At 45.0% G+C, this 23,386-nt stretch overlaps 1 protein-coding gene across 5 annotated transcripts in view; it reads right to left on the minus strand.

The window, feature by feature from the left end:
• VCAN (versican) overlaps positions 1-18,612 on the minus strand; it is a 98,366-nt gene extending 79,754 nt beyond the window's left edge. For all 5 annotated transcript variants that reach the window (XM_050329105.1, XM_050329103.1, XM_050329104.1 and 2 more), the window contains exons 1-3: positions 18,476-18,612; positions 9,656-9,732; positions 3,406-3,777 (exon numbers count right to left, since the gene is read on the minus strand). In XM_050329105.1, coding sequence (XP_050185062.1) covers positions 3,406-3,777; positions 9,656-9,725 — 442 coding nt within the window. In that variant the 5' untranslated portion in view covers positions 9,726-9,732; positions 18,476-18,612. The remainder of the gene's footprint in view (positions 1-3,405; positions 3,778-9,655; positions 9,733-18,475) is intronic.
• Positions 18,613-23,386: the final 4,774 nt, after the last annotated feature.

Below are 23,386 nucleotides of genomic sequence, written 5' to 3' on the forward strand. Positions count from 1 at the left end.
TGTGGATACTAAAAATCCACAGATATTCAAAAAAACAAATGGAAAAAACATACCTGCTCCAGACTAAATAACATAAAGCCTCTGTGTGAGTAATTCCATGGGTGACAAGTTTCTGACAGTAATAGAGTAAATATTTAGGTTTACCCTTTGATATCATCTATTGTTGCTTTCATTGGAACAGTACCCTGGGACGGCCAGATCTTTTGTCTGAAATGGTACAGACACAAGTTTGCTGTTCATAACATATGATTATGACTTTTCAGAATTTCAGAAGTTCACTTGGCATCCAAAAGAGCAAATTAACTGGATATTGACATGCAAATTATCAAATTTGTCAGTTGTGATAGGTAAGCAGAAAGAAAAAAAGAGATGCACAAATACACAGAAGTTTTGTAGATGGTCTTGGGCTGGAGGCTCAGCCAAAAAAATACTTAGGCATTAAAAGTTTTACTCTCAATGCCTAATACCAACAATTCATTTTGTACAGCTTAACTTGAGAAAATCTATATGTTACAAAGAAAGTTACTCTTCCTCAGAAATCCCATTTTTAGTTCACAATAGATTTCATCACTGGTAAAATGCATTTGTTTGATGCACAGCATGTTCAACAGCAGTTTTATATACCCAGCATACCTAAAGGATAGAAATAGCAATTACAGTAATTTTATTCAAATTAGCTATCTCACATACCTATTATGTTACTAGCAAAGGTTAATTTGAAAATCAAGCAAGACAGTTGTCTAAGCTTATCTCCCTGGCTTCATTGATGCTCAGTTGTGCTTTTTGTTTGAAGGTTTCAAATTAGGGAATGTCCGTGAAACAAATAGAGATCCTGAAAATATCTAGGCACAAGTCCTGAATTGGTTTAAAAATACCCAAATACACATACAAGCCCAATAAATCTATTATCATGGCAAAAGAAGAATTACATCTATCTACTTCAGAGCAATGCTGGTATTTTTGGCTTACTTCATGTGAGCATAAAATGTGCAAAATAACAAAACTGGTGATAAATTTGCCAGGACTTCATGGGTCACCCTGCAAGCAACAGCCCCAGGTCCACTCAGGAGAGCTGACCAAAGCACAGTGCTGAACCAGCCCTCAGCTCTGGAATTACCTCAGTTGACATGGAAATACCCCACTAAGGACAGGCAGTGCAGAGTTCACAAAGGGAGTGTACAGGAGATCACATCTCTTCAACTGGTATCACTTTAGGGTGCAGATTCAAAAAGGCAACACAACGGAGATAATTCACTTTTGGGACTAATGGTTTTTCGTTTTACAAATAAAAGCTGAGCTCATAAGAAACCATAAAGCCTCACTGAAGAGGGGGCAGAAGATTTGAGCAGCAACATTCACAAGAAATTCTTATGAGTCTGATAAATGACATTTATTTACACAACACTGTAGAAAATTGAGAATGGAGTGCACAAATGACAGTCTAAAAATGTCAATTTTTATTTGGATCAAGATCTTTCCTCTCCTAAAATTTTAACATTAAAGCAATCATGGAAAAGAACAGTCACAGAAAAAAAAAAAGAGTGTGTGAACTTTTCTTTGAATTGAAAACATAAATGTAAACAGTTCATGACTTTACAGTGTTTTTTCAGGAACACTAACTGCAAAAGCTGAATGTCATCAGATATTTTATTGTAGTAAACATCTGCTGCTCCTGGATATAGATATGTAGTCAAGGGAGCACTTGAAAAGGAGTAAGAAATGCCAGGTACACTCGTTACTGAAAAATAATGTTCAAACCAGGATCCCTTTTGCTTTTTTCATTAGGACCAACAGTTTATGAGGTTATGCAGGCATTAGTGGCAACACTGATTTATTGCATTTCCAAATTAAGACCACACCTTCAAATCCTTTCATCAAACCCATGCCAACAGACTGTTCATGTTAGGTAAGGCATATTGGAAGAACAATGCAGTGTTAAGCTCACCAAAAAATTCTAGCCAAAGCCATAATTTCCAGCAGCAGATACTAATGTTTGTTTTGGGATCCAGTCATTCAAGTAAATACTGGACTTCCAAAAAATACAGAACTGCAAAGGAGTGCAAGGCAGTTTCCAAACCAAGGCTCCTGCAAGGAGATACATCCACACAGCACAGTGTTGTTGTAAGCACACACAGTAAACCTGGGTCCAGAATTTGCCTATGTGTGGCACAGAGCCAGGGCTAATACGTCCTGCCTTTCAGCACAATCTGTTAGCTCAGACTTGGTGCCAAACTGACAGGGCTGTATAGCAGGTTTTGGGGCAGCCCCTGTGCTGTACTTACCGTGCTGAGTAAGTAGCTCTTGGGAGAAAAACCCTTAGAGATGAGATACTCCTTTTACCACTTTTTTGGGTTTTTTTTGCTTAACCCCCTGTAGCTCCAGGCTGTGACAGAGGGGCTGGAAAGATGGAAAAGGTCCTGAGAGTGCTGTCCCTATGTTGGGCATGGCTGGGGCCACACCTTGAGTGCTGGGGACAGTTCTGGGCCCCTCAGACAAGAGAGACATTGAGGGGCTGGAGCGTGCCCAGGGAAGGGAACAGAGCTGGGGAAGGGTCCGGAGCACCAGGAGCAGCTGAGGGAGCTGGGGAGGCTCAACCTGGTGAAAAGGGGCCTCAGGGGGAACCTTCTCAGTCTCTGCAACAACCTGATGAGAGGATGGAGGCAGGTGAATATTGCTCTCTTCTCCCAGGGAACAAGGGACAGGATGAGAAGAAGAGGTTTCAGATTGTGCCACAGGAGGTTTAGGGTGGATATCAGGAAATACACCTTCACTGAAAGGGTGGTCAGGCATTGGTAGAGGCTCCTTAGGCAAGTAGGGGAGCCACCATCTCTAGAAGTGTTCAAAATATGCATGAATGTGACATTTGGAGACCTGGTTTGGTGGGTGAACATGGTGGTGCTGGGTTAATCGTTGGACTTGATAATCTTAGAGGTCTTCAACCTCAACAATTCTACGATTTTGAAAGTCCTGTCTCTTCTGTCTCTCTACAAGCAGACTTCTCCCCCTCAAAATTTTGAAGGTTATTTCATCATAGCGATGGCAAGCAAACTGTTATAACTGGACACTCCGCATTTAGTAAACCCCTCCCCTAACTGTTCTCCTGTAGTTTCTGTCAGATGAGTTTCCCTCTGCCTGTACAACCTTTATCACTGGATGCAAACTTCCTTTGTGTTTGACATTTCCTGCCACAGAAAGAGTGGTTCTGATAGCAACACTGTGTGATACATCAAGATGGGCCAACTGCAGCTTCAGCTGCAGGGCTGTTGCTTCTTCTCATCCTATGCAAACAGAGGCAAATTTCTCAAGATGCTCCTTTAAATACTCCCTGGTTCTGTGTTAATTACTGAGTTTTACTAATTTAACCAAAATCAGTGTTGGTTACAAATGAAACAGGCAAGTCCTTACCCTCAACAGCCAGTGAGACTATGCCTTGTGTGTCCTCCACCCCATACATGACGTCGCAGCGATAGACTCCAGCGTCGCTCGCACGCAACTTCGAGAAGGTCAGTGAGGCATCACCAGTCTCTTCTGAGTGGGTCGGGACAGACACTCTGTCCTTGTAGCTCTGACCTATCTTGATGTTGCCATTCTGGGCCACCAGGACAGTGGTTTCTTTTGCATCTTTCCCACTTTTATCCAGTTCCACCTTTGACCACTTGATCCGGAGGTACTCAGCTGCATAGCTGGAGGCTATGGTGGGGGTGGTTGAGAAGAAGCATGGCAGCACTGAAGTCCCAGAGAGAGAACCCTTTACCATGGTTTTTTTTTCTGCTTTAACTAGGAAAAAGGGAGAAAGGGGAGAGAGAACAGAGAAATCACATAAGTGAAATGACAAATTGAGAAACAGATATATTTTGTTGTTATTTAATAGTTTGCTTGCACATGGCCTGAAACACCTGAACCTTAGCTAATTTGATTGGTTAAGATAAGCTAAAAAAGCATTTTTACCAACCTTGGGCTGCTGCTGGAGCCCTTGTCTCTTTGGGCAAATTTAATTCTGGTTTATTTTCTCCATTTGTTACAGTCACCAAGTTATTACCCTTCGGAAACTGGTCTGAAATTTCAGGTGACAGATGAACTGCATTCTTCAATTGACAGGAATAAGACCACTTTGAGTGAAAGATGATGAGTTATCTCTCACCTATTGCAGACCAAAACAATACATATATGAGAGCTTACTGATGTTTACACCTTGCCTTTCCTCACAGCAGCTTGTTCATGTTCTTCTGTCCTCAGAGGAAAGCATAGTCCATGACTTTGCCCACATGATATCCCTCACTCCTCTATTCTTCCAGGGGTTAACTCTTTTTATTGCAGACATGCTGAAACAAAAGCCTTTTCAATGAGATTCCCCAAAATAGTCACTCTTTCAAAGTTGTTTCCTTGCAGCCTCAGGAACTTTAACACATTGCAGAAATTAATAAGCTCAGGATGTTAAAGCAAAGAAGGAAGTAAAGCACAGAGAAAGTCCCTGCTTTGATTAGACTTGACATGATAGGACCTTTATCATTTTTATGACATCTCCAGCTGCAAACATTTTGCGAACACTTCCATCTGACAATATCCTGAGGGAAAAGTTGAGTACTGTTCATCCAACCTGCACACAGCAATTGGAGAGAGAACTTCTGATGGATTTATTTTTTTATGTGCTGTTATTTCACCATACATGGTGGCTTAGTGAACATTAAAAGCTGATGCACAACAGAATCTATTTCACCTCTTTCACTGTCCTGCACTCTAACATTTTTTGAAAGCTGGAACTTGGTCATCATTATGGTGAACTAGGAGCCAAAAAGTTTAGAAGTATAATAAATTAATATACTAGACACCAACAAAGCGATACATGAAGTAGGAGACACCACCACATGAAAATTATCCAGCTATTTATCCATAATAAAAATATAATCTCTCCATCTCTCTATAAAGAGTAGGGGATTGGGGGAGGGAGGGAAATTAAAGAAGAGGAAAAGAGAAAGAATGAAGAGACTTTTTATCTTCCTTTAAAAAGAAGGGGGGAAAAAGAGAAGAAAACAGGAAAATTGCTCATTAAGTGGATTATTTTAAGAGAGACAGATTACTTTATACAGGATAAAATATTAACAGTATTATCTAAAAAGGTTCAATAAAAGAATCGGCAGCTTGATGCCTAAGCATTTTAATAATAAAGCACTAGCTAGAAAAAGAGCAAAATTAACTGATACAGGCAATCCCCACAATTCTGAATGGAAGTTCTCAGGTCCTTTCCATCCAGCCCCCCTAACTAGAATTCCTTGGGAACACAATTCAGACGGAGTCAAGATGATGGCATCAAAACTGATTAGATCAGAGACCTTTTATATCACCTTTAATTTCTTGAAACTTCCCTGAGTTGCAGTAGGTTAAAGATAAAGAAGCAGAATGAATTCTCAGTTCTATCTGTTGTGATGGAACTATTGCCAAATTTCACAGGTGGAAGATTAAAATCAGTCTCAAAATATTTAGTATTTATTATGATCTCTTATCATCTGTAGACATTACAGGAACTTTCTTCTTAAATGAAGAATGACCTAGTTCTGACTGACAGAATTTTAACAAACGTTTCTGATTATGAGTGATCTGCAATATCAGCACTGAACCCTGAGGAAATTTCCTCTCTTTAAAACCTTCATATCAGCTAACTGGAACCCTTGGCAAATAACACATATCATAATGATATGTAAACTAGATCCAGCCTAAATTGTGTTACATCCCAGAACACGAGACTGTAGCTGCAGACACATCTCTCTAACTCCAGAAAGCACCACAGAAAAAACCTATTTGTTTTGACAAGAGGAAGGAAGAAAGAGAAGAAGGAAGAGAAGAATGAGAAGGAAAAGGAGGAGAAGGGGAAAGAAGGAGAAGCAGAAGCTTTTCCCTACTTAAAACAAACAAACAAACAAACAAACAAAACCCAAAATATTTGTCTGATATGGTATCCGAAATATAAGATTAATTGATGTCCTGCACAATTCTGAAATTCTGGTTTCCAGCAGCAATCCAAACTAGTTAGTCTAGCAGAATTTACTGACCAATGCAGAAAGCATCAATGTCTTATATGAATCCATATAGCCCTTTTTTCCCTTTAGCATTTTCCCTATGGCATACTTCATGTCATCCACTATCAATGGTATGTGATAGACTATTTCTTAGAAGGAACATGGAGGGCAAAAATATGACCAAAACATTAAGTAACTCTTTGTAAATTGGAACACAAGCTCAGAAAATCAATTATTTGCCAACATTGTGTTCATAACAAGTTTCCACCTCATGTAGGACCTAGAATGCTTGTGACATCTGTACTCCCAAGAAGAGAATGGTTTTGAAATTACTTTACTTGTTGGCAATTAAAACAAGCATTTTCCTCAGTTGCTGACTAAACTGTATCACTCAGGCATAATTGATTTATTAAGGAAAATGCGCAGACTTTAAGGAAATAAACACATAACTAAACCCAAATTACCTGGCCACAACACTTATTTTGGCAGAACTCCCAGAAAAGTAAATGAGGGAGTTGTACAAGATGGTGGGACCAGAGTTGGTGCAGTTGTGTTTTGGGCAGATCCTGGAGGTAATGTGCCTCACACATTGGGGATTTTTGTTGTCATGCTACCGTAGTTCCTCCCAGTCCACTATTCCAGCTGCAAAGTCAACTCATCCTACCGATGACACATAGCTTGATAATTTCCTTTGGAGGTGGAATCAAGGACCTCTTGCTTGAGGACAAAGCCTCTTTCTCTAGAATTTGTACATTTCTTCTGTGGTAAATATTACAAAATTCTTAAAGTGTGAATCCAAGGAGATAAAAAAGATTACAGAATTCTGCCCTTCTGTTTCACATCAACCATAATGACCAGACTAGTAGGTCTGCAATGGACAAAGAGTCTGAAGAAAAGAATGCCCTACATGAGAAGTGGTTTTCCTTCATAATTAAGCTTAATGGAACAGAATGTTGCTACTGACTATGCAGACAAATCCCACATGCTTAAAGAATAAAAGATACCATTTATTTTTGGTTAAATTGATGAGAAAAAAAAATTCCATCTCATTTTTCAGTTCATCAACAACCTGCCTAGACATATGGTATATAATATATAATAATGGCCAGTCTTCACGAGCGAAGATCCGGGGAAGGTCTTTACACCTTCCAGCCTGCGCATTGGATTTTTTAGGTGAGACACAGTGTGCGTGGAACTGAGCCCACCCTTTAATCCTAAGGTTCATCTGCCGGGGCCAAGCGAGCTTGGATGGTGGCAGCGAGGTCCTTAGGACGTAGGTGGGTTGCCTTTAAGGAATCGAACCCGGGTCTCGGCGGTGACAGCGCCGCACCTTTACCACTAGACCACCAGGGGCTCACATATGGTATATTGCCCTGCCTAGCAGCAGCAACAGAAAGGATCGTCAAAATTACGTGTTTTCTTAATCCAATCATTAGCACTAAGCCTAAGAGAAGTATTTTCATTAACCACAAGGCTCTTCATGAAGATAATGATGAATTAAATTGAGTGGGCCACTTACACAAGCTTATATGAAACTCTGACAGTAGAAGTAAGGGACTGAGGCCCAACATAAACCCTTAGGGAATCTTTTACTAGTTGGTTTGCTGTCTGAACAAGAGGAACAAGAGAATGAGGCATAGAGTGATGGAAAACTACTTTTATAGCCTGCATGAAAGTCACAAGAAGCCAGGCAAATGTAAATCTCAGCTGCAGAATTCAATATAACATATGCAGACATTATAGGCGTAAACACATGTAGTTTATAGCACCTAAAACATAAACGTGATCAAACAAACTGATGTTTACACTGACATGTTATTTATATACTTCTGAAAGAATGTACCACACACTACAATCTAGGGGGCTTCTGCTGCCTTCTGGATTACAGAGCTTTCACAAAAGGGTGCTCACCCATGGCATAACAAAGAGACACTTAAAACAGATAAGGAAAGCTCCAGCGCTGATTATAATCACAATGTCCAGCTCATAAACTACAATACCCCAACATTAGCTCAAAGTGAGTAAATGCCATACTAGCAGCAGGCATAAACCTTGATGGTGAACTTCTGTCGTTAGTCCTTCACCTGTACCTGAGCAAAAAAAGGTCTCACAGAGGGACAGTTATGGAACCCAGAACCTTAAAACCCATTTCCTGCTGCCTCCTGACACATATCTGAGAATTCAAAGTCTTAAAGAAGCCATGCAAGGCCATTCGCAATCTCAAAGGAAAAACATTTTTGTTGTTACATAAAATTTAAGGAAAGTGCTGTGCAAACACTGCAGGTATTTATGAATGTGACCATTCACAAAGATGAGGGTGAAAAACAAAGATAGGAATAGTGGTGAGCGATGGGAATTTGTGTCTCATGAAAGATTTCAAGGCTTCAAATTTGTTTTCAAATTCAGGATTTGAAAAAAAAGAGGCTGAAACTCAAGATGTCTAACACTTTAAAATGCTGAGATGTATTTTATTTTTAGAGTATTTTCAAACAAAAGAAACAGCTGCACATATACAAAAATTGTATGAGTCTTCTAACACTCATCCTTAAAAATACTATTACACAAAATGACTGACATTTCTGCAAAAGAGAAGGATGAGAGTTGATCCCAGAGACTCTTTGGGACCATGAATTGGATCCATTCATGGAAAAGAAAATTTTTTTTCTCTCTGTGTTCCTTGCCATGGCCATACTTCGAATTTGTTTAAGTCTCTCTATGGTAAAAGAATGGTCTTCAACTTCAAAAATAAACCCTACAAAGTTCACAGTGTGATCTAGGAAAATCAGGGTCAAAAATTCTCTCAAAAATGTTGGGCAAATAAGGATGGATCACAGCCTGGTTTACATTCCGAAGAAGTCCTTACTGGGACATTCATCTAGAACTTTCTCAAGGACCAAAAGATCTACTCTGGAGATAACAGGAGCCTTTAAGAGATAATAAAAAGTGGAGTAAGTCAGGGGACATATAGAGATGCCATGCCATGCCAGGGATGGAGAATTCACAACTTTTCTGGGTGACTTGTGCCACTGTCTCACCACCCTTACTGTAAAAAAATTCTTCCTTATATCCAATCTAAACCTATTCTCTTCCAGTTTAAAACTGTTGTCCCTTGTCCTGCTCTGGTAAGAAACCTGCCTGAGGTAAAAATCAACTGTTTTTTTTTTTTTACTTGGCTGCACTAAGCATAACAGTATTCTCCTTCATCTTTCAGAACAGCCTAAAGACTTTGCTAGCAACAGTGTTCAAGCTAGGCAGGTAAAAAAAAAAAAAAAAAAAAGAGTAAATTTGATTTTCCCAAAGGCCAAATTCAGTTTGAGGAGTTCCTGGAAAAAAGGGGAAAAGAAAATAAAGAAAGATCTCAGTTTGAAACTTGGGAAATCTGTTATCCTGTGAGCCTGCAGCAGCTGTAGAGACGTTGTCCTTTCAAATAACCATGGCAACCACACATGAGTACACACTCTAGTTCTAGCATGTAATTGCCAGAAGTAGTAAGGGCTCCTTCCTTTCCACCCAAACTGCAGACCTGCAGCTGCCCTGATACATCCTTGCTCCAGACCCCAGCAGCCAAGTCCTGGGAAACACCCCACCAGTTGGACCACTAAACTGATTTTAATGAATGGTTCTGTGTACAACAGACTTACCTTTAGGTAGCATATATGTTATAACTAAGGTAGAGCACATCCATAAGATACTTTTTATACTTAACAACATCTTGTACCTAGAAATAAAGAACAAAAGGATAAGCTGTTAGTGTTGCATTGTGCTCTTAACAAGTTCATAACTCAGTATATCAGTGTTTGTCACTGACATCAGAAGCAGTCCTTCCTGCTTCCATGGTGTCTCCATTTAATAATATATGGTGGAAATTTGTTATAACAACGATGTGTCCCCATGGAATGCAGATCCATAATGAGTTTCAGGTGACTGAGTCCAGAAGAATACTCAGACACATCAGTTCCCTTCGAGTTTGCTTCTCAGTCCCTTTACAAGCTCCACCTTTAACAGCTGAAGAGTTCTCCATATGTATCATACGCACACAATAATAAATTGCATGTTTATAATAGTATTTCTCCATTTCTATTTCAGTCCATAGTTACACATACCAGATCCATAAACCTCTCAAAAATTACAAAAGCATGCTGACAAAAGCATTACAAACCCCACAAACACCAACAACTATTAGGGGTTTATAAAAAGTCCCTCATCCATACAGTTACACACAGGTACCATCTAGACATCAGAAAAAATAACTTTCAGAAGCAGTTTTCTGAACCCTGCCACTGAAAAAGTTCTACCACAAAACCCTGATAATTGCTGTCAAAATATGCTACTTGGGTTTCTCACTTGGTCAAGTAGCCTGACTGACAGTTTTCTCCTGTCCAAGAGAGATTACTCAAAGTTGAGCTGCTCTAAGAATCAGTGTAGCAGAGATTTATAAAACAGAGATATGTCTGTGTTATAACTATGGAACCTGCATTGCACAAAAGTATAATGTAAAACATTAACACATTGAAAAACCTTCAAAAGTGATACTGAAGATGACAGCAAGACACACAGAGAGACATCTCCAGAAAACTGCTGGTGACACGTTCAGCCTCAGGATAGTTCTCTCCACAGCTCACAGCTTCACATACTCTCCACAGCTCACATACTTCACACAAGTCTGTGTGAGCTGCTTTATATCCTGCAACATCTGAGCAGCTCAGAAAAGACACAAAACATCCCAAACCGAGCCTTTCCAGTGAGCCAAGCTAAAAATTCCCACCCAACAGGGCTGAAAACCCCAAAGACCTTCATTCCCTATACATGGATGGCCAGAGCCAGATGGTTGCACTAGGAAACATGTGCTGCAACCTATTCCCAGGGCGTGGAGGAAGAAATGCAGCTGCTTTCCACAGAGCTGGCTGTGCACTGCCAAGGACACCCCATCTCTGCCTCAGTCATTCAGGAGGGTTGAGTGTACAGTGTGATATCACTTATTTTGCAACACGAACTTCATGGAATTTGCACTTCTCATGCCAAACAAGAACCAGGGACATCTTTGACTTTATTCAGTTTAATCCCTATCTGCCATAAAACATCTTCTGAAGACCCTAACACACAACCCCAACATCACCGAGACAGTGTTTCATCTCTCCATACACTTACACAAGTCAAGCTGCATGTGAAGAAAACAAAAGTGGTTATTTAATAGTTAATTTTAAAATTCTATGCTGTGCTCTGATACAAATTCCCTGTAGGAGGTTGCTACGAGTGAGGAGGTTGCACAAAATCAGAGCTGAAGACATTGAAGTCCTTTAAATGCAACAGACCAGCTCTGAAATACAGACAGCCAAGTGTTTGTTGAGATAAACACTTAAATGATCCTCATTATTACACAACAATTAAAGAATAGAGAGGTCAATATGAGCCTACATGAACTAGGAAGTCATTCATGCAATGCTTGTATCCTGAAACTGCTAAAAGCTCCAAGCACCAAACCAGTGCCTACGGTAACACAAGCTCTCTGAAGAGAGCACAGAAAGAAGACTGATGGAATTCTCCACCTCCCAAGATGGTGGGTGATGGACATGCCTACAAGACAACCTGAAAGATCTAGCTCCTGTGAAAGCTGAGTGGCTCCAAACCTTCTGTTGAGATTTTCTGTCCCCATGTGCTCCCATGTGTCATACATTGGCCACATGAACAGAAAAAGAAAAAATCCAGAAGAGAATGTTTACAAGTTTAGCTTTCCATGTTTACCCACATGCTTTATCTTCCTCTTTCTCCCCCCAAGGCAACCTCGGCTTTTGGGACCAGAAACAAGGAGAATCAAAGACAATGGCCAAGAAAGAGAATAAAGTATTTTCTTTTTCCTGGACATGGATTGCATGCTGCAACCCCCTCTTGCTGCACTGTCCTGGTTTTGATCTGGAGTTCCTGGGCACCTGGTACATGACAATGGAAGCCCATTGCCCTTGGAAGCTCGTTGCAATACTGTCATGACACAACTGCTTCCCAGTTTGGCAAGAAGACAAACTCTGCTGCTCTGCTCCCAGTCACCAAACACAACATGTACACCCACAATGACGTGTAAAAACAGAGAGGTAACTGTGGAACGACAATTTTTGAGGTATCCATGGGAACAGAAGAGAGCACTCGTAGCTGTGATGGCTGTAAGCTTTTTACTGAGCAGAGCAGGAATTACACCTGCTGCACCAAGAGCTTGGATGGCTCAAAAAAACAGCACTGTTTGAGAACCGAGATTAATATGAGACATCTGCCAAAAATCTCTACCTGTCTATTGGAACACCACCTCTTGAATTTTTATGAATCTTCCTTATCCTGAAATGCTTACTGGAGCAATGAAAAACCCTGGGGGAATGGTCTGATTTCCAACCCTCAGGCTCAGAAGTGCGATTCCCACAACCCTCCACGCCCCAGGGTTGGTTGTCACACTATGGTCCTTGGTGGGCTCCCATAAATACTTCTGGGTTACCAAGTGCTGTTCACCTACAGCTGCCAGAATTAGATGTGCAGTTACTCCTGCCAGCCTCTCCAAACATGCAGACCACAACAGCAGCACCTCACCTGGGGCAGCCCAGCTTAGGGGAAAGCGGAGCTCTGCAGACCTGGTGCCAAAAATCCTCCCCAGGTGCCAAAAATCCTCCACAGGCAAGGCAGAGGCTGCTGCTTACACCTTGCACCCCAATTCCCTTTCAGTGCTGCCCACATTTCCAAGACACTGCCCTGTGGACATTCCTGCCTCCTCCCCTTTTGCTAGCAGAGGATGCGGCTGACTGTGTTCCCTTGCAGCCTCCTAGGCAAAATCCCTGCTCTAAAACTGGTTTGTGTTTCCCATTCCTGCACTCTACAGCTCACAGAAGTCTGCTGTCTGACTGCCATACTGCCCTAAAGTCCACTGCAATTAGCCAAAATCCTTCTAAACATACCTTTTTCCCCAGATATTCCCCCCTCCCCGGTGTCACTACATCCAGAGCAAAAGAAATCCGTAACACTATGAGAAAATCTTGCCAGCTAAAGCTGCAAGACTTGAGTAAGTGTTTAATTTCCACCTTCTGTTAAAAAAAAAAATCTCACTTAACATGACCAAACTTGGGTTGCCTGCTGACTAGTTTCCAGTTGGACTGATCCATTTTATTAGAAGCTACCACAGATACATGGATCTATAGTGGGAATTTGCACTGCATTTTTAAATGGGATGTAACCCTGAGCGCAACATCTTTTAACCAAAAGATGCCAAAGTCCTTGTCAAACTTCACATCTTTAAAAACTTGCGGTGGAGGTTCTCTCTGTGGGGACAGAGCATGGCTCCTATTTTTGCAGGCACTGCTACCTTCCCTTACTACAGTAAAAACTCATAGGAGCAGTAAGTTCTGACCAAATTCCAGCTTGCGTTTAGTTTACAGTGTAAGCTTGATCTCACACCAATGCTATTTTAATTTAACCAGATGGGAGAACATCATGTCTCTCTTTCTGTTTAAAACTCCAGATTCAGAAAGACAGTGAATTGTCCTGGTGTGGAATAGACTAAAGTTCACCATCCAAAAACTACTCCCATTTTCTCTGAAGCTGGGACAGTGAAGAATTAGCTGCTTTGATACAGGTAACATTGTCTCTGAAGCCTGCAACTCCTCAGGTCACACTGAAGTTGATTCAGCACATGTTCCACAGCTGCATTGTGAATGCTGGACGTGTTCCTTAAACACGTAAAAAGCAGCCTCTGCCCATTGACTGTCACAGTGAAAGTCAGTAGGACATAAAAAACTAAAAGAAAAAGTAAAAATATGAGGGAGGAACCCAACAGAACCTGGTGCTGGAGAAGTGAAGGAAGGTTGCTGTTCGTACTAAAGGGTAAACTATAAAATTACAACTTCCCATTGGAACCCCAATAAGCTGGAAATGACCAGAATAACTCTTGCTACCTTCACAGCTGCCATCCTTTCTCAAACATGTACACATTCTGAACTTTCTTTTCCTTCTGCAGCCCTTTGATCCTTTTACACTGCTTGACTGTTTATTGCTGACATGTATTCACCCCAACATCAGCACTGCTTAATTAACTTTGCCAGTTTCACTGTGTCTATGCCACATGATTAATTAGTCCACTGTGCTGCCACATGGTGCATTGGCCTGTATCTGATTCATCAGCAACCTCTGCTTGGCCTGTTACCACTTGGAAAGGTCCTCCTAAAGCCTTGCACAATGTCCTGGGGGCTACTGCATCATCCCTTCCTCACCACCTCCTGCAGCTGTGGGGGGAACTCTTCCACACTGAAGCCTCACTGGCCACAGTGCTGCCTCTAGCCTGGGGCACAGATAGGAAAAGTGAGCAGAGCACAGTGTGTTCTGGTGCTCCTCGCTGTGGCAGTGCTGCCTCAGGACATCCCTCACAGACCTGAGCTCATTTATGCCAGAAGTGGCTCCAGGTTCTGGCACAGCCATGCAGAGACGTGGCGGAAAACTGCCAGAGGCAGCGCGTGGAGTGATAACCCGGAGTCTAGGAGCCTGTAGAGGAACAATGAGCACACCCTGCTCCTCCCAGCACCACCCCAGTGCCAGCTCCACCTTTGCACTCCAGCTTTCCAGAATCATTGAATATCCTGAGCTGCACCCACAAAGATCATTGATTCTAACTTCTAGCCCCACACAGGACACCCCAAGAATCCCACCGTGTCGCTGAGAGGATTGTCCAAATGCTCCTTTGAGCTCTGGCAGCCTTGGAGCCAGGACCACTGCCCTGGGGAGCCTGTTCCAGGAGAGATGCAGACATCCCCTACCCACCTGTCCTGAGCAGGCACGTTGGTGAAGGGAGCAAGAGGTGCAGCCGTGGATAAACAACGCAAACATGCTGCTCGTGGCATCCTCAGGTGTGACCCTGTGCCACCATCACAGGGGCTCAGTGCCAAGACCAGCCCATGGGCTGGGTGAGAGGCTCCTCAGTGATTCCTGGCATCCATCCAGCACCAGTGCTGAACTCAAGGAAGGTCGAGGGTGCCCTCACTCTGCTGCACCTTCTCCACAGCCCCAGTCCCATCTGATGGCACTGAGGGGCCACCTGGAGCTGGGAAAGACCTCCGTCCCACCTCACTGTCAAACACAACCCATCAGGCACTACCAGCTCCCCTGTCATAGAATTATTGAATAGTTTTAATTGGAAGAGACCTCAAAGATCATCCCATTCTACCCTGTGCCCTGGACAGAGACACTTTCCACTGTCCCATATTGCTTCAAGACCTGTCCAACCTGGCCTTGGACACTTTCAGGGATAGGGCACCCACAGCTACTCTGGGCAACCTGTACGAGGGCCTCACCAGTCTCACAGGGAAGAATTCGTTCCCAATATCCCATCTAACCCTGCCCTCTGTCAGTTGAAGCCATTCCCCCTGGTTGTGTTACTCTCTCCATGTTCCCTGTAGCCCCTTCAGGCACTGTAAGGCCACAATTAGGTCACCCCATATCCTTCTCTTCTCCAGGCTGAACAGTGCCAATTCTCTCAGCCTTTCCTCACAGCAGAGCTGCTCCATCCCTCTGATTATCTTGGTGCCTCCGCTAGGCTCGCTCCAACAGATCCGTGTCATTTTTTGTGCCAAGAACCCCAGAGCTGGATGGGGAATATGAGGAACAGACCAAAACAGCACAGTCACATTTCTTTTTCTTTTTTTGTTATTGTTGTTGTTCGAGGGTATTTCTGTTTAAATTATTTTATTATGATGATGATTTGGGGTTTGGGGTTCTTTTCCGGGGATTTTCCCCTCACAATGAGGAGCCCGTGGCCCTCGGGCGGGAAAGCGGCGGTCGCCGCAATGCCGCCATTGCCACCGGGAGGCGCCGCGGTGCCGCCGCCGCGCCCACCCTGTTCCTCGACAGCGGCCGCGTCCCCGCACCAGGACCCCCAGACCCCCAAACCCGGGACCCTAAAACCAGGACCACCCAAACCGGCCCCAGGGACACCCCAAAGCCTAGCCCTGTCACAACCGACCCCTGCCCCGCCTGCGCGCCCAGCGGGCGGCCACACCGGGCCCGCCCCGTCCCGCGCCCCGCCTGCCTCTCCCGCTCCTCATGAGGGAGCAGGAAACTTCCTCTTTCGCTCCGGCTTTTTTAAGGAAATATATATTAAAAAAAAAAAAAGAAACAAAAAAACCCCACAAACCAAACCCACAAACAAACAAACAAACAAACAAACAAACAACCACACCAGAGAAAAGAAACAGCACCCACCCGACATTTATACTCTCCCATCCTGGGATGGGTCTCAAAGCTCATGCCTAAACAGAAAAAGGAAAAGGGGAGGGGGGGAAGAGAAAGAAGGAAGAGGAAGAAGGAGGGTAAAAGTGGAGGGAAAGGGTAAAAAAAGAGTGGGAAAGAATACAAGGGGGGAAAAGGAAAACATGGAGGGAAAAAAGAAGAAAGGGAGGGAATGGGGGGGAAAGGGAGGAAAGGGAAAAAAAGGGGAGGGAAAAAAAGGGGGAGGGGGAAGAAAGGGGGAGGGGGAAGAAGGGGGAAGGGGAAGAAAGGCGGAAGGGGAAGAAAGGAGGGGAAAAGGGAAGAAAGGCGGAAGGAAAAAAGGGGAAAGGGGAAAAAAGGGGAAAAGGGGAGGGAAAAAAGGGGAGAAAGGGAAAAAGGGGGAAGGGGAAAAGGGGGAAGGGAAAAGGGGGAAGGGAAAAGGGGGAAAGGGAAAAAGGGGGAAAGGGAAAAAGGGGGAAAGGGAAAAGGGGGAAAGGGAAAAGGGGGGAAAAGGGAAAAGGGGGAAAGGGGAAAAGGGGGAAGGGAAAAGGGGGAAGGGAAAAGGGGGAAGGGAAAAGGGAGGGAAGGGAAAAAGGGAGGAAAGGGGAAAAAGGGCAGAAAGGGGAAAAGGGGGATAAGGATGGGGAAATGGGTGGATAAGGGGGAAAACAGGAGGGTGAAGGAGAAAAAGCGAAAACGAGGAAGAAGGAAAACAGGAAGGGAAGAAAAGGAAAAAAGGTAAAAATGAATGGGAGAAAGGGAGGGGGAGGAGGGGGAAAGGGGGAAAAGGAGAAGAGAAAAAAAGGGGGAAGGGAGAGAGGGAGGAAAGTGGGAAAAAAGGGGGGAAGGGGGTGAAAAAAAGGAGTAGTGGAAAAAGAGAAGAGAAAAAAGAGAAAGAGAGAGAAAGAGAGAGAAAGAGATAGAGAAAGAGAGAGAGAGAAAGAGAGAGAAAGAAAGAGAAAGAGAGAGAAAGAAAGAGAGAAAGAAAGAAAGAAAGAAAGAAAAAGAAAAAGAAAAAGAAAAAGAAAAAGAAAAAGAAAAAGAAAAAGAAAAAGAAAAAGAAAAAGAAAAAGAAAAAGAAAGGAAGAAGAAAAAAAACAAACAAAACAAAAACAAAAAAACCACCATCGGGGCTTAATCCCGAGAGCCGGTGCCGGGAGGGAGGGAGGGAGAGGGGTGGCCGGGAAAACGTGACCAGGGGGACAATGAGGGCCGGGGCCGCCCTTTGTGTGGGGACGGGGTCGGGGGCCCGGGGAGATGCCGAGGGTCCCGTCTCTCCGCACACACACACGTTCCCCCGCTCCTTCCCGCCGTCCGAACTCCCTCAATTCCCTCCACGATGCTCCCACTTTTCCTTTGAAACACAAAGGCGAGATCCCCGGGAGCGGAGGGGGAAGGCAGTGCCCGTGCCCCAGAGAAGCTGGACGCGGGACTAAGAGGGGCGTTTTGCTCCACTGACCTCGCGATCCTCCTCCTCCTCCTCCTCACCCACCGCCCCCCTTTCCGCAGTGAAAATGTGGCTCAGGGGGATATGCTGTCTTCCAGCTCCTCGGGAGAGAGATGCTGAGCACCTCAGCCCCGCTCTGCTCTGCGAGCAGCTTTCCAGGAACATCAGGGGAATAGATTAAAAGGGGATTAAAAAAAAAAAAAAAAAAAAAAAAGAGGGGAGCACACAAGAGCGGAGGAGACCGAGCACACGCTTTTCCCAGCTCTAGAAAAGCCGGTGGCTGAAGGGAAAGGTCCGTTCTGGTCGCTCCTGCCACACGGGCGCTTTGTGTACTTAACACCCGCACGGAGCAGCTTCCTCCCGTCTCCCTCCCTAGCCCAAGGTACGGCTCTGCCTTCCCAGCCGTCCAAACCACTAGTACCAAACACTTCTGCAAGGGCTCCCACCCCAAAGTCTTCTATTCCTTAGTTTTCTTTGTTCTCCTCTTTGCACTGGATATTTTGGGGGGTGTGTGTGTGTGAGTCCCCGAGCATCCCTCCTTCTCCTCTCCCTCTTGTGTGTTGTTGAACTTACCCCAGGTTGTTTAAATTCACCAATCATCGCTTATTCCCTCCCGTTTAAGGTTTGCAGTTCAAACTCTTTGTTGGTACAGCAGTGAAACAATTGTTTTAAATCTCACACTAGGTGTTTGCTGCCAATCATAGGTAAAGAAAACGGGGGGTGGGGTGGGGGGTAAAGGGGGAAAAAAGTACAAAAACCCAACCCGTAATAAAAGAGTTATAGTTACCTTAAAAGGTAGCGTATTGCAGAGATCGCAAAAAATCACAACGTGGTGGCTGGGCTAGTCCAGAGATCCCAGTGGCCGCATGAAAGAATAAATCCCCTCGTTAGTGCTGGAAGGAGCCGGTGGATCCGGGGTCTCCCCTTCTCCCAGAGCTCGGTCTCCCCTCCTTCCCTCCCCTCCCGCCGGCAAGCACCTGACTCCGGGCTTCGGAGCCGGGACCGAGCTGTGGGCAAAGGGAGCTCGCCTGCAAGTTCAAATGCGAGCCTCAGCCACCCATCATTATTATATCGTTGTACCGTCAGCGCTGCAGAGGAGGGGCGCTGGCTCGGGGAGAGGAGGGTTCACAAGCTCTGCGAGAGCCTCCCTGCAATTTCCAAAGCTCCCGCAGCTGCTGGGCGCAGGAGAGCCCCCAGAGCCCGCCTGCGCCGAGCGGGGCCCCCCTCTCGGCCCCCTCGGGGCGCTCCCCGCACCCCAGACCCGCAGCGGGACCCGCAGCCCGGTGCGGCGGGACGGGCACCAGTCCTCCGGAGAGGGTGCACAGGGTGCATTGTTCCCCAATTAAACAATTAACCGGGAAGAGAATGCAGAGACCTCCTCTCCCCTGGCTCCCGAAGCCGATTGAAATGGGGGAAAGTGATTGGGACCAAAATCCTTTTTTTTTTTTCCCTTTGCCTCCCCAGTCCCAGCGGAGGTTGCAATGAAAGAATATTGGTGCTGGCTCCAAACTTCCCCTGCCGATGAGAATTCACAGGCAGCCTTACATCGGCAGCCTCCCGAGCCAAGCTTCTCCACCCTAGCTTTATGCATCTCCAGCCACTTTTCTTCCTTTTTTTTCTTGTGTGTGTGTTGTTTTTTTTTTTTTTAAGATTAGACTCTGCATTTGCTGTCCAAACCACTCAGAGATGAAGTCATAAGCAGAACTCTAAACCACCCTTTTACAAGGGAGTTTCAGCGGTTAATAAAGGGTCTTCTGTGCTCTCCAGGCAGCTCCTGTCCCAAAATGTTCCTATCTCAGTCTGTGGGAGATGCTTAAGACACTCTCTTAAAATGCTGGCAAGAGCGGTGCCTGTGGCGTGCTCCTTCTCAGACCACTGGATGCCACAAGCCCCCCTCCTCCAGGAAGGTGTAAAGCCCACGTCAGAAGAGAAAAGCCTGGAGGAATAGGTATTTGATCGCATTGCTCTGGGCACGTTTTTGGCAGCCCCATGTATGACTGGAAGAGGCAGAGGAGGAGTTTTCCTTCAGAGCCTCTTGCTGTTAGTGTTCCACATGGTCTGTCCCCAGAGTTACGCTGAGAGTGGATTTCAGACAAGCCCAAAGCCCTCATTTCCAAAGACAGACCTGTGTGCCAGATTGGAAGAGCAGCAGGTGGGTGAGACAAACAGGGGGAAATGGAGACCTGGAAGCTTAAACCAGACCAGGTCTGTGTGAGCTGTGGCCTGGAGCTGGAGTGCTGGGTGAAGTGCTTATCTCACCTTGCAAAGCTTGTTGATATTTCTTCCTCAAATAGGGTGAACCCCCAACTGGTTTTTTGGGGTGCTGGAGAGAGGCTGCTCCCCTTCTTCCAGGTGAACAAAGTCTGCAGGGGCCCTCTCACCACTGCCAGTCCCCACCAGCACCAGTCTCTCCAACACTCCATGCATGGAGGAGTACCTAAACGGCACATGTGCCTCCTGTGCACTGGACTTGCCCCATGCTGGGATGCAGGTTTCTCAATCCTTGAACCTTGTGTGGTGGAAGAACTGACAGAAATACAACTCTGTGCTTTCAAACAGGCACTATATAGAGTTGCAGGCATATTCTCAAGGGGGTTTGATGCAATTTCACACAAAAGCTTTGCAGTTCCTGTTTTTGCCAGCCTGGCCTTCACTGCCTTGCCATGTGCAGTCTCACTGCTGAGACGGTACACACTTCCCCTGCACAATGTTGTGACAAAAGGAGAACACTTTACATTGAATGTCTCCCACATTGATTCAAAAAAGCCTCTTCTGCTCTTCCAGACATAAGGGGGTTGTGTGAGACACAAGTTAGGGCACTGTTCCCTCTCCCTATACAGTCTTAGCCTCTTCAGGTTGCAGACAAGCCCTTTGAAGATATGTGCACAAGGCAGGAATCTCTCTGGACTTGTCCTGTCCTTTGCACCAATTCTCTTTTCTGAATGAAGAAGTGAGAGACCAACCTGCCACCATCCTAATCATCTAGAAAGGAGGACAGGACATAAATGATGGCACTGGGTATCTCCTTATCTCCAGGCCACCCTCAAAGACAAATGATGAACTTGTAAGTGACGAGGCAGCACAGTCAAACTGAAGTTGCCCCTCTGTCCTTCACCATCCATTTCCACTTTCCAGCTTCATATAATCATAGAATCAGCTGGCTCGGAAAGGACCTCTGAGATCATCAAGTCCAACCCTTGATCCAACACTGCCATGGTTACTAGACCATGGCACTGAGTGCCACATCCAATCTCATCTTAAAAACCCCCAGGGATGGAGAATCCACCACTTCTCTGGGTAGCCCATTCCAATGCCTGATTACTCTCTCTGTAAAGAATTTCATCTTAATATCCAACCTAAACCTCCCTTGGCAGAGCTTAAGACTGTTCACTCTTGTCTTACTGATAGCTGCCTGGGAAAACAGACCAACCTCCACCTGGGTACAACCTTCTTTCAGGTAGTTGTAGAGAGTGATGAGGTCTCCCCTGAGCCTCCTCTTCTCCAGGCTAAACAACCCCAGCTCCCTCAGCCTCTCCTCCTAGAACTTGTGCTCAAGTCCCTTTACCAGCCTTGTTGTTCTCTGGACCTCATCTGTCCTCACTCTCTGCCTTGGCTTCAGGCAGAAGGGGTGACATCTGATGGAGCAGGAGCCACCTCCGCAGCCCTAGTCTTGCTTCTCCATCATCTCTTCACTCTTTTCTGCTGGAGATGGAACAACTGCTCCTGGCAAAGGAATGAAAGGGGTGATTCTGCTGCCCCAACCTTTGGAGATCCATGCTCTGCTGAAGAGCATCTCCTTACAGCCACTACTACCCTGGGTGCCAGCAGGACAACCCCGAGAGTGCAAGTTGGACCTGTCTCTTCCCATCAAGACACTCACTGTGCTGGGGGTCCAACTGAATTGCTGACCAACCCTCCTGGGGATAAGGAGACAGTATGACTGTGGAGGGGGTAAAGCGGGATGGTGGGGGGTGCTCCAGTCCTTCCCTTTCCTCTCCCACCGCCTGACGGAGCCCTGATAGAAACTGACTGGCCAAAGCTGCTCGATCTCGGAGCTGGGAAGAAAGCAGAGGATGCAGAAACCACCCCCTTCCCTCCTTCTCATCCCGCCCCCCCGCCTTCCTCCTCCTCCTCTTCCTCCTCTCCCCCCGGAGGAGTTCCTGAAGCCCCCAGAGCCCCGGGGCTCTGGAGCTGGAGACATCTTCCCAGAGGGGAAAAGCGAGGGGGGCACAAGGAGAGGAGGCAGACGGGGAGCTCTGTGCTTCCCCCGCGTCCCCCATCCATTCACTTTGTGGTGGAATGGGGGTTTCTGGGCGGGGGGAGACTTGGGGGCTGAGGGAGCGAAGGTGGTAGCGGGGATCCCCTTTCCCTGTGCTCACCTACTCCAGTGGGTTACACCGGGGACCCTCGGGGCTCTCAAGAATGGCTGGGGAAAGTGAAGAGCTGATCAAGCTGCAAAAACAGACCTCTGCAACCCCTCGGTGTTTTCAAACCACTTTATTTAACTCTCCCTGTCTTCCTCCAGAGCCAACGTTTCTGCACTGAACCAAGAAACTGTCTAGAAAGGGTATCTTCTTTCCTTCTCTCGGAGAGACCACTCAGGCTGCCTCCATGGATTATGTCAGAGGCCTGAAACATTGTCTGACTTACTGTGAATGTCAGATATTTTACTTTGTAAATATTTTAGGAAAAGTAGAAACAGTAAACCTTTCCTCAGGCTGCCAAATGTCTCCCATGACAAATCATTGTTTTCAGATGTTCAGATTTGTGTGAGAAAATCCAAGAAAAGGGAAAATGTTTAGGCTTTGTCTCCATCCTAAAGCAATATCACTGGAGAAAAAAAAAATAATCCTGCCAGCTACATTGTAGTCCAGAGATGAAGAAAAATACTATTTTCATTACACACTTTTAAGCATAGGTTTTATGTTACAGGCTCAACAATGATTATAATTTTAAATGTGAAACACAGACTCTAAATGGTTCTTTATGAGAAACCATTGTTTTGAAATATCTGAAATTAATTAGACCATGGCTACAGCCAATGTGCAAATATCAAACCGAACATCTGTGGAAAAAAAAAGCTTCCCATCACTTGAAAGAATACTGTAAGTCTGAAACACAGTCTCTCAAGGAAAAACTAATTTGTCTGGCATAGGTTCTCTTAAGCCATCTTTTGTGACTTCACAATCACCTTTTCTTTGTCTTTTCTGTACTCTTTTCCTCCTTTTTTTTTCCCTCTTGAGTCACTGAATGTGAAAAACCTTACATAAAAGTAAAGGGAATAATTAATGTCATTTAGGTGCCAGCAGCACTAAGGTCAGTTTAGGCAAATCAAAGATCCTTGCAAAGTTATCCCACTTGGCCACTAGATCTGAAGATCCAGCTTCCCATTCCCATCTCCTTGCAAAGGGTTGTGCCATGCCAGATGTGCAGAAAAACAGTCCACTGGCCCAATTTTCCCCTTTCAGAGGTACAGAAACATCGGCTGCTTCCTGATTCTGCAGTGATTCAGTTATCTAAACCCCAGTGTGCTTTCAGAAACCACAAAAACTTTCGAAACAATAGACTTCTGCAAGTTCTTGGATTCTGTGTTTAAGAAAAGCTTTTCCCAGTCCTTCTCTTTCCTATCCTTCAAGTCAAATGTGTTTTCAGAGGCAAATTAAAACTCTTCAGAGCAGACAACCTTAGCAGCAGCAGT

Source organism: Myiozetetes cayanensis, unplaced genomic scaffold (assembly GCF_022539395.1).
Source record: "Myiozetetes cayanensis isolate MyiCay16 unplaced genomic scaffold, myiCay2020 scf4, whole genome shotgun sequence".
Classification (NCBI taxonomy): Eukaryota; Metazoa; Chordata; class Aves; order Passeriformes; family Tyrannidae; genus Myiozetetes; species Myiozetetes cayanensis.